Below are 11,530 nucleotides of genomic sequence, written 5' to 3'. Positions count from 1 at the left end.
GGATACTGTTCATAAGGGGTTTTCTAAATTAAATTATATATATAATAAATAGTTTTACAAACATTGTATGGAAAACTAACAATTGTGTTGGTAAAGCTTTATCAAGCCCAGTTAAATATCTATATTTTGTAAAAAGAATGCAAAACATTAACAACAAATCTATTTCTAGGCAATGATACAAGAATCACTGTCAAGGGTGTACCAGTGTTAAAATTAAAACTTCAGGGGGTAATTCTGGAATACGGAGTAATTTACAAAACCCTGCCTGCCCCCTTTTATCTTCTTCTCCGCCCTCTCCACACTATCTCTTCCCTATCCTTTTTCCCACCATCTTCACTCACCTCCTCCCGTCGCCTCAACCCGCCGGAGCTTCACCGAAGGGGGGAAAAGGTAGTCTGAAATCCACAACATGAACCCTTCAACTCTTCTAACACAACAATCATCTTCTCCTCACCCCACCATCTTGTTCACTCCATTTCTCAATCCTAGACCTCTAAAAATCACAACAAAGTTTCTCACCTTCAATCATCGTCGGCATAGATACAGCTGCCGCGCCCCTTCTGTCCGTTGCTCCGCATCGTCATCATCAGTTGACCAACCACCCACCACCACTCCGGTAAGCGATGTGTTTGGAGGGAAGAAGGAGCTTTCGGCATTCCAATCACTTGTGGATTCTATGTCGCCGGCTGTTAGGTTAGCTAGCTCAGTCGTTGTAGTTGCAGGCGCCGTTGCTGCTGGGTATGGACTTGGGTTACGTATTGGTGGGACCCGGAATGCTAGTTTGGGTGGGGCTGTTGTTTTGGGAGCTGTCGGCGCCGGTGCCGTATACGCGTTGAATTCTTCGGTGCCGGAGATTGCTGCCTTGAGTTTGCACAATTACGTGGCTGGTTCAGATCCTGGTGCACTGAAGAAAGAAGATATTGAAAGCATTGCTAGCAGGTTTATTTCGTTTAACCTATACAAAGCTCTATATTCTTCTAGACTCATGATTTTATCCTCTCTATGTAACTATATTCCAAACGATTAAACTATGACCAAAAATGTTCAATTAACATAGATATTTCGAAGGGCAATGTATTGCCATTTATGGGCAAACAAAAAGCTGCTCTTTGGCGATCAGTTTGCTGCTTCAAAATTGATATGAACTCAACCCAATATGGTTTTACTTTGGGTGTTTGGATATGGGATTAAATTGTATATTGTGAATCGCTTTGGGTAAAAATGATTATGATTACTTTCAGTCAAAACAATCATATTAGGAGTCTTTGTGTATTGCTGAACAGATTAATTAAGTAACAAGTCCTGCTAATGAATATTTTTATTGTTGATGCTTATATTTTCTTTATAATTGTTTCTTTCAGATATGGTGTTAGCAAACAGAATGAAGCTTTCAATGCAGAGCTTTGTGACATATATTGCCGGTGGGTAGCAAGTGTCTAATAATCATATTTCATTCATATTCAAACCAAAAATCAAAAAACGTCTTTACTTTTGCACTTTTTCCATGTTAATTAATTTCTGCTTTTGCAGCAATTCTATTCATGAAAACTTGTTAACATTCTTTCATTCCATTTATTCCCAGATATGTTACTTCTGTACTTCCTTCTGGAGGTGAAGATCTAAAGGGCAATGAAGCTGATATTATTATAAAATTCAAAAATTCCTTGGGCATTGATGATCCTGATGCAGCTAGCATGCATATGGAGGTATTGCTACAATTACAATATGATTTATTGATGCCTTAATAGGTGAATTTTTTTTTTTACATCCACACATATTTCTCTTCATTGATTTTTTTTTTTTTTCAAATAGATTGGTAGGCGTATCTTCAGGCAAAGGTTAGAAACCGGTGATCGCGAAGCAGATGCAGAACAGCGTCGAGTAGGTTTCTTTTCCTTTTTATTTATTTATTATTATTATAAATTTTATTTAAATAAATTGAAATTAGTAGAGTAAATGAGATACAGAGCTTGATCATTGTTGTGGTCTCCAGTGCAGGCATTTCAGAAGCTGATTTATGTTTCAACACTTGTATTTGGAGAAGCTTCTGGATTCCTTTTACCTTGGAAACGTGTGTTCAAAGTTACTGAATCACAGGTTGAGGTTGCTATACGTGACAATGCACAACGGTTATATGCTTCCAAGCTAAAGTTAATTACTCAAGGTAAATTGCTGTTTCTTTTTTACTTAATGGACTTAATGAGGACAAAACTAGGGTTGATTTTTCTTTTCAACTGGAAAAGCACAACTTGGTGTTGGTTTTTAACTTTTTATGTGTGCTTTTGATACATGAATCAGATGTTAATCCGGAAGATCTTATTAGTCTGAGAGATGCACAACTACAGTGTCGGCTTTCAGATGAGGTACACATTTCAAAGAGCATAAACAACTTAATATTGTATAAGTGATTGTAGTTTTTTAGTTATTGGTTTGGATTTATTGCAGCTTGCTGAAGATATGTTTAGGGAGCATAGTAGAAAGCTTGTTGAAGCAAACATTACAACAAGTGTGAATGTACTCAAGTCCAGGACAAGAACAGCGTACGTGATCCTGGCTCCTTATAAGAACATACCTTTTTTTTTATCAGTTTCATATTCTGACTACTTCATACAATTTTGTTTATATTTATCAACAATAGGTCAAACATATTTTATACAAAAACACTTTTCATGACTTGTAAAGTATATTATATTTTTCAGAAGGGATGCCAAGCTCATTGTTGATGAACTTGATAAGATTTTGGCGTTCAATAACTCACTTGTCTCGTTAAAGAATCACCCTGATGCTAACCGTTTTGCTCGTGGGGTGGGCCCAATTTCTTTAATAGGTACTGTATACTCTCACTCTCACTCATCACAATTTATTTTCTTATTCTAGTATTTAATGCCAATATTATTACTTTTTGTATAGGTGGTGAGTATGATGGTGATAGAAAAATGGATGACCTAAAACTCCTCTACAGAGCATACATTGCTGATTCTCTATCAACTGGTCGTATGGAAAACACCAAGGTACATACAAAAATAAAACTTACCCTTTTTGGATTCCATTTATATTGGTCCAATCAAAATTTTGACTTTTGCCTACATGATTTGAAGGTCTATGTTAATGTTTTTTTGTTTTGTTATGTTCTATAGCTTGTTGCATTGGGGCAATTGAGGAATATATTTGGTTTGGGTAAAAAGGAAGCAGAATCAATTGCAATAGATGTTACCTCAAAAGTATACCGGAAACGCCTTGCGGAATCTGTAACTGGGGGTGCTTTGGAAGCTTCAGAGAGTAAAGCAGCATTCCTTCAAAATCTTTGTGAGGAATTGCACTTTGATACTGAAAAAGCCATTGAGATCCATGAACGTATGTATATAATATATATATGTTGTTAAAATTTTTTTTTATTTTAAAACATGAGTATAAAGGGTTTGTAAATTGTAATATTCTTATTTTTACTTGTCTTTTTCTTAGAAATATACCGTCAAAATCTTCAACAATCTGTGAAGGATGGAGAGCTTAGTGATGCTGAGGTAAAATCACTCGAGAGGTTGCAAGTTATGCTTTGTATTCCTAAACAAACAGTTGAAAAAATCCACGAAGAAATATGTGGCACTTTATTTGAAAAGGTAATTAACATACCATTTCCTTACCAATTTATGTAGCCATGTTTCAATTTGTTATAAATTAATAATTTTTCTCTATTTCAGGTTGTTAAGGAGGCTATAGCTGCAGGGGTTGACGGGTATGATGCTGATGTGAAACAGGCTGTTAGAAAGGCTGCATATGGTTTACAGTTAACCAGGGATGTGGCCATGTCTATTGCTGGCAAAGCAGTGAGTCTTTTTACTTTCTTTCACGGATTTGCCCTTGTTAATTTTTCTTTTTCAATTTTCTAAAATAGTATTTTTAAATGAAGGTTCGGAAAATTTTCGTAAGTTACATACAAAGATCACGAGCAGCAGGTGGTCGAACAGAGGCTGCAAGAGAACTCAAGAAAATGATAGCTTTTAACAATTTGGTTGTAACCGAACTCGTGTCAGATATCAAAGGAGAATCACCCGAAAGCACCACAGAAGGAGAAGAAGAAGAGACAGTTATGGCAGAATTTAAACCCGTAGATGAAACAGAAGATGAAGAATGGGAGCCATTACAGACCCTCCGAAAAGTCAAATCTAACAAAGTCAACATGGGAAAAGCAGGTCAAACCGAAATAACCCTCAAAGACGACCTGCCCGACCGTGACCGAACCGACCTCTACAAGACTTATTTACTCTATTGTCTGACCGGAGAAGTGACCCGGGTCCCATTCGGTGCCCAAATCACAACAAAAAAAGATGATTCCGAATATGTTTTTTTGAAACAATTGGGTGGGATTCTCGGGCTGACCGATAAAGAGATTGTGGAAGTGCATAGAAGCTTAGCGGAGCAGGCGTTTGGGCAGCAAGCGGAGGTGATATTAGCAGACGGGCAGCTGACGAAAGCGCGTGTCGCGCAGCTAAACGAGTTACAGAAACAAGTGGGATTGCCGAGTGAATATGCTCAGAAGATTATTAAGAATATCACGAGCACGAAAATGGCGGCTGCACTTGAAACTGCTGTGGGCCAGGGGCGGCTTAGCATACGGGAGATACGGGAACTGAAAGGGTCGGGGATTGAGTTGGATGTGATGGTGTCGTTGAATTTAAGACAGAATCTTTTCAAGAAGACTGTAGATGATATATTTTCTTCCGGGACAGGAGAGTTTGATGAAGTGGAAGTTTACGAGAAGATTCCGGAAGATCTTGGAATTAATGTTGAGAAAGCCCGTGGTGTTGTTCATGAACTTGCACGGACCCGGTTGTCGAATTCTTTGGTCCAGGCGGTTTCGTTGCTTCGACAGAGGAACAGCTCAGGGGTGGTAAGTGTAAAATTCATTATCTTTGATAATTTGGATTTGCTGAGTTTGATAAATATGTTTGGGTACCAATGACAAAATGCAGGTTTCTTCTCTGAATGACTTGTTAGCATGTGACAAGGCAGTGCCAGCATCACCATTATCATGGGAGGTGACTGAAGAGTTGGCGGATCTGTTTCTGATATATCTCAAGAGTGATCCAGCACCTGAAAAACTGTCGCGTTTGCAGTATTTGTTGAACATTGATGATGCAACAGCAGAAGCGTTGCAAGGAATGAAGGATCGAGCACCACCAAGTGAAAGTGGCGGAGGAACCAGTGAAGAGGAGTTTGTTTTCTGAGGGTGTTTTGTGACGGTTTTGTGAGTTATAGGATAGGTGAGGGGGCTATGAGTCTTGAGTATTATCCTGTTGCGTATTTGTTTGTTTAATGTCTGTCACAATATAGATGTAAGATGTGTGTAGATTATGAAACTGGGTTTCCAGTATTCAGTGATCTTAATTAATAAAAACGTCACTCGTAATTGGCTTCTGGATTGTTAAGAAAAAAGATGATCCATTTAAGTGGGATTACTTAAATGTGGGTTGGTTTGTGTTACGTCGTGTTTTTAACTCAGCAATACGGTAGAATAAAAAATAGTAACTGAAAAAGAAACGAGACAATCATCAAATACGTTGAAATGATAAAAAAAAATGTGTAAAAATGATTAAAAAAAATGTGTGAAGTAATGAAGTATACCAATAAATACGTACAATTGTCTATTTCGTATTGCTTAAAAATTAAATTATGATCATAACACATATTGTATTTAATAATAGTATGGAATATAGAAAAAAGATTATATATAATAACGAAAAATGTTTATGCATAAGGCAAAGACGACTTTTTTTTTTTTTGACCCGTACCCGTCCGACCCCCAAAACATCAAACAATTATTCGCGGCTTGGAAAACAATTTGACCCGTCTGTGGCTCTGTGCATACTGCGCCGGCAAGCTTTTCAATCGCTTTTCTTCCTCGATCGGCTTTTACGACGGCGACTCCTCTTCCTTGACACGGCGGTGATATTCTCAACTGGTATGTTTGATTATTTACGGGTTTTAATTGATTTTTTATGTAGTGGTAATTGTATTTTAATCGGCTTCTTTCTCGTGCTGGTGCAGCTTATATGCGTTAGCCATGAACTATTTTAGGTTTTGTTAATCTCATCCTAATTCATAGATGCTGAATTTTAATTGTATTATAATCTTGTTGAAAATTAGAACCTCAAATAGGTTCGAATGAATTTTGTAAGACGATGCTATCCAATTGTTATTCTTCGTGTCAATGTGTTACCCGTTTGGAAATGATTTATTGTTTGCTTCAATCTCTTCGTTCAATCTTGAAATAAGCGTTAAAAACGCAGGGAATTTGGTAAATTCTTAACCAAGGAATAGAAAGCACTCCAAGTGTTTGTGATATTGCGTCAATGAGTTGCAAGTTTAAGATTATGTATGCTGTAAATGAGACTTTGAGCAGTGAATCTGAAAGAATGAAATATCTCACTTGTCGTTAGCCTGTTAAGTTCTTATTATTGGTCCTTTCCAAATTGCTGGTGACTATAACATGATTGAGTGGAAATTTGACAGCCTATTATTGAGCTACTATGGGGACTGAAGGCCCTAAGGATTCGTTGGACTGGAAAAGCATCGGCGATTCAGGTAATAAGAATGAGGCTGATGCTGGACCTGTTGTGAAAAAACGGATTCCAAAAAAGATGCGCCACATTCCAGACTACTATTTCCTTCCTCGTAGATCCATGTTAGCTAACATTGCAATTTATGGGTCCTGCATTGTTGGTGGGATTGGAGCTGGGATGCTGACTGAAATCTGGATTAACAAGAAAGTTAAAGGTACTCATTTTCAATTCTGTTCAACTACTTCTTGTTATAGTTTATAATACTAAATACTTATTGCAGAGGATGGAAATGGTGTTTTATGGGAATTTGACAAATAAATGGCTGCCTGCCTTTGCTTTTGCTGCTTTCTGAGTTCTGATAGAGATAAGGAGAAGGTATAATGGATAAAAGAGTACGGAGTTTTAGGTTGCCTGAGACATTCTTTTAGTTATTTTGGTTTTTACATATTCGTGGTTTTCTCGATATTATTTATTACCCCTTATAGTTTTTTAAGGTTTGTTTTGAGTATTGAAAAGGGAAAAAGAAACCTTATCTGAAGGAGACCTGGATAGATCAACTCAAAAGTTAATTGGGTTAAGTTGTTTCGGATGTTTCCTCAGCAGATTATGTTCTTAGTTGATTTTTAAACCTAAATAAGTGAATCCAAAACATTCATGGTTCACCTTGATCCACCCCTTTTGGTGGAAGAAAAGTTGCAAATTTTGCTTCAGACACTCGTCTCGGTTTAAATCCAATGCATAATGCTATACAAGCTGTCTTAATAATAACAGCAAACATGGCCTTAAACAAAATACAATGAATCACCAACTTTTTTTCCACTATGGATGGAATCATGGAAGTATGGTGTCATAAATAGGGGTGAGGAGGGTACCCGCCCTAATTGTCTGGAACCGGAACCGGTGGTTCCTAAAAATATCGGAACCATAATTGGTTCTGGTTACCGGGTATCCGTTTATTTATTTATATTGTTTTAATTATTATTTATAATTCTCTCATTAAAGAGTAGATAAATTAAACATTAGTACATTACCATATATAAATAAACCAACTAACATCTATAAACATTGACCATTGAAAATTTACTGGACAAACAAAAATATGTGATTGGGCTAACTTTACGAACAGAGCATATGAATGTACGCGTTTTCAAACTTATAAATAGAAACAACCTTTAGAATTCTACATGATTTTATTTATTTAATTTTCAATTGTGGTTACGTTCCTTGGGTTGCTTGTTGCTGGCTATTCAGTTTTTGGAGGCTTGGGCTGCTAAATAACTGATTTACCTCTATACAATGGGCTTAAGGTTGGGTGTTGGATTGAATTTTTTGGGGTTTGAGATAAAAACTTATTGTGACCCATTAAAATTCAACCTGCAATATAATTGCTGAATGCTAATGTTGTTCCAGCCATTAATCAACTACAAACCCCTCTTGAAATTGGCCCCTACGTTAAGTCATTAAGATATACTACCTTTTACTCTATACATCAAAGATGTTTGACTTCACACATTTTGTAAAGAGCTTTGACCAATTATCAAATATCTAACGCACCCGTTTCAGAAAAACAAAATTGAGAAAAATATATTTCTGTATTGCTTGGTCATATGCCAAATAATTAAATTTGAATAAGAATCTTCCTAGCAAAACAAATTTCATCCATTCCAATAGGAAGCTTGTAAGTTATTTTATTTTCACACCCCATCAATGAGTCCAACAACTAACATGACGGAAATAAACCATATTGTTTCCAGAGTAAAAAACGTGGTGTCCAAAATTCAAAATCGAAAAGACCCCAATTGACCAATTATACTTATAGATTCTCATGTCCTTACTGCTATTCAAGGACAACACATTAGGTTGCTAAGATGCTATATACATTACTCACCACTCACCAATAATCCTTGCATGAACAAACCCCATTCTTAAAATGATGAAACCGATTCCGATCCCTCATAATTATCTCCCTCTCATATACCTTTGATATAATCTTCATAGCATTATGACAATCATCACAAGTTCTCAAATTCTTCACCACTCTTATCACCTTCCCAAAAGAAATCCTCAAGAGCCCAAAAGCAACTGCAATCCTCTCGCTATGATACCCAACCGACATCTCTTTCTCCTCCTCATCTATATCATGCAACACACCACCCGTATCCGCCTCATAACCCCCTTCTTTCAATCTCTTCCCAATTTCAACCAAAACCCCATTTATCTCTTCAAATTCCGGATGCAAACTATCTCCCGCCACAAATTCATACACTACATTCTCCACCTCAATCGAACTCCAACCGGGTACCTTCTGAACCCCGTTTTCCATCATCAACTTCCGACACCTGTCCACATCTTTCCATCGACTCAATGACGCGTATAGATTGGAAAGGAATACGTAATTCCCGCTGTCATACGGGTCCAATTCCAACAACCGTTGAGTCACGTGTTCCCCGAGTTCGGTATCTTTATGAATATGACACGATCGAAGCAAACTCCCCCACACCACCGCGTTTGGCTTCAATGGCATTTTGGTAATAAGTTCCAACGCTTCCAAAAGTAAACCGGATCGACCCAAAAGGTCAACCATACATCCGAAATGTTCAATTCCCGGTTCTATTCCGTAATCGGTTTCCATTGTTGAAAAATACGTTTTAGCTTCAGAGATTAATCCAGAGTGGCTACAACCACATAAAAGACCAATAAAAGTAACCCCATCGGGTTTTACACCTTCTTTCTTCATGGAAAGAAAATAATCAATCGCTTCATTACCATAACCATGCATTGCTAATCCTACAATGATCGAATTCCAGCAGTAAACGTTCTTGGATTGAAGTTTATGAAAGACATCTACAGCATCTGATATACTTCCACACTTGGAATACATGTCGATAAGAGCATTGCCTAAAATAACATCGATTTTGAGTTTATTTTTCTTGATGTAACCATGGATCCATTCACCCATATCCAATGCTCCAAGATGAGCACAAGTGGTTAACAAACTAACCATGGTTACCTCAGTTGGCCTCACCCTTTCGTCTTGCATGTGGTCAAAGAAACGCAATGCTTTTAGGAACTCCTTACCCTGAACAAATCCTGCAATAATGGTGTTCCATGTCACAGGGTTTTTCACTTCAGTTTTGTGGAAAAGTTCTTCAGCATGATCAAGATGACCGGATTTGCAGTAACCATCTATCATTGCATTCCAAGAGACTATGTCTTTGATGGGATTGGAATCGAAAGTTAAGCGAGCTGATTCGATGTCACCTATCTTGGAATAGCAAGTGATCATGGAGTTCCATGTGACTGAATTTTTTTCGTGCATACTGTTGAACAGTTTCTGTGCGTCTTTGGCAGATCCATGCTTACTAAGTGCTGAAATCATAGCGTTATTCGCTACAATGTCTCTATGGGACATTTCATCGAACACCTTCTTTGCAGAACTTAAATCCCCGATCTTTGAGTAAAAGTCGAGCAACCCTGTTTGCAAAACGACATCGTTGTTGAAATTCCACTTGAATATCTCGCCATGAACTGTTTTCCCTAGTTGCGAGGCACAGAAACTGGCACAACAATGGAGAATCAAAGAAAGTATGGTTTGACTGGGGTACACATCACTAAATCGCATTTTGTTGTAAAGAGTTACGAAGTCGCCAAAGTTATCAGCATTGTTTAAATAACCTGATTTACTATACCCATCGATCAACACATTCCAAGAGATCGTATTTTTTACAGGGTTTTTATCGAAGAGAAGCCGTGCAGAGTCGATATCACCTATCTTGAAATAGCAAGATACCATTGAATTCCAACTATAGGAATCCTTTTCCAGCATACTATCAAACAAAACCCGTGCATCCTCAATAAGTCCATGCTTCCCAAGTACTGAAATCATGACATTACAGGCAACCACATCTCTCTGTGACATTTCTTCGAACACCTTCTTGGCAGACCTCAAATCTCCAATTTTTGCATAGAAATCAAGCAACCCAGTTTGCAAAACCAGATCAGAATCAAAACCCCATTTCACTACAACACAGTGAAACAATCTCCCCAATTGGGCATTACCCACTTTCGCACCATATTGAAAAATCGAAGCAAACATCCCAACGCTGGGGATGTTTGCATCATAATTACGACACCGCATCATCACATCATAACAAGTGAAGAAATCCCGCAGGTTATTAGATTCTAAACACGTTTTAATCATGGATCCCCAGAGGGAAGGTTTTGAAAACGACGCCGGTAAGTTATATACGAACTGTAACGCGTAACTGGGATTACGAGAATGGTAGCAAGAATGTAAGAACGTGGTGATAAGGGGTGTTGAAGCGAGATGACCATTTGTGAGGATTAGACTGTGGATTTGTTGAAGTTGTTTGAGTGTTAAGAATTTACTGTCTAGAGTCGGTAAGATGTAGCCGAGGATGGAGTGCGGAGGTTTGCACAGAGGTAACATTACAGGTTCGATCTGCAAGCTCAATCTTTCTTTAGCCGCGAACAATTTGAACTAGTAAGGGATTCGGGTACAAGAGTGGAATCCATCAAAACTCTAGTCCCGAGACACGACAAAGTTACTCTCTTTAATACCATACTTACTTTTATTTATTTCCATTAGACAGCTGGAAGGATGAGTGGGATTGTGGGAACCCTTCTCGAATCTCGGAACACAATACCAAGGTGAGAGAATTTGCAATGCGGGAACGAGTGAAGGGAGGTTATCTAGCGATGGCAAATTGGACTATCATGTAATCTTTTTGTCCGACAAAACACCATAATGTTTTTAGTAACACAAACACGATACAATGCTGTTTTTTTTTTCAACTAATAAGAAACGAACCGATTAAAAAAAACACAACACGACAAAGATGACATAATATAACAATTAATTTATTTAACTAATACTTAATCATACATAATACGACAAACACGACTGGCAAATGCTAAATCGTGTCAATTTTGTATCGAATTTTAAACAC

The 11,530-nt window shown here is 37.7% G+C and overlaps 2 protein-coding genes and 1 pseudogene across 2 annotated transcripts; 2 read left to right on the top strand and 1 right to left on the bottom strand.

Annotated features, from left to right (window-relative positions):
• Positions 1 to 276: 276 nt before the first annotated feature.
• TIC110 (translocon at the inner envelope membrane of chloroplasts 110) lies at positions 277 to 5,415 on the top strand. Its single transcript, XM_078972780.1, has 14 exons — positions 277 to 939; positions 1,362 to 1,421; positions 1,583 to 1,706; positions 1,813 to 1,881; positions 1,999 to 2,164; positions 2,299 to 2,363; positions 2,446 to 2,540; positions 2,700 to 2,827; positions 2,911 to 3,011; positions 3,138 to 3,354; positions 3,463 to 3,617; positions 3,699 to 3,824; positions 3,908 to 4,888; positions 4,971 to 5,415. The coding sequence occupies exons 1-14, from the start codon at positions 410 to 412 to the stop codon at positions 5,223 to 5,225; spliced, it is 3,072 nt and encodes a 1,023-aa protein (XP_078828906.1). The 5' UTR covers positions 277 to 409; the 3' UTR covers positions 5,226 to 5,415.
• A 371-nt stretch (positions 5,416 to 5,786) lies between these two features.
• On the top strand, positions 5,787 to 7,270 carry LOC145014354 (krueppel-like factor). Its single transcript, XM_078972732.1, has 3 exons — positions 5,787 to 5,959; positions 6,511 to 6,774; positions 6,841 to 7,270. Exons 2-3 carry the CDS (start codon positions 6,528 to 6,530, stop codon positions 6,876 to 6,878), a joined length of 285 nt encoding a protein of 94 aa, XP_078828858.1. The 5' UTR covers positions 5,787 to 5,959; positions 6,511 to 6,527; the 3' UTR covers positions 6,879 to 7,270.
• Positions 7,271 to 8,188: 918 nt separating this feature from the next.
• Positions 8,189 to 11,242, bottom strand: LOC145018238 (pentatricopeptide repeat-containing protein ELI1, chloroplastic pseudogene; annotated as a pseudogene).
• Positions 11,243 to 11,530: the final 288 nt, after the last annotated feature.

This window comes from Lactuca saligna, chromosome 9 (genome assembly GCF_052625555.1).
Source record: "Lactuca saligna cultivar CGN05327 chromosome 9, ASM5262555v1, whole genome shotgun sequence".
In the NCBI taxonomy this organism is placed as follows: domain Eukaryota; kingdom Viridiplantae; phylum Streptophyta; class Magnoliopsida; order Asterales; family Asteraceae; genus Lactuca; species Lactuca saligna.
Note: the sequence above shows the minus strand (reverse complement) of the source record. Positions and strands in the feature narration are given on the sequence as shown.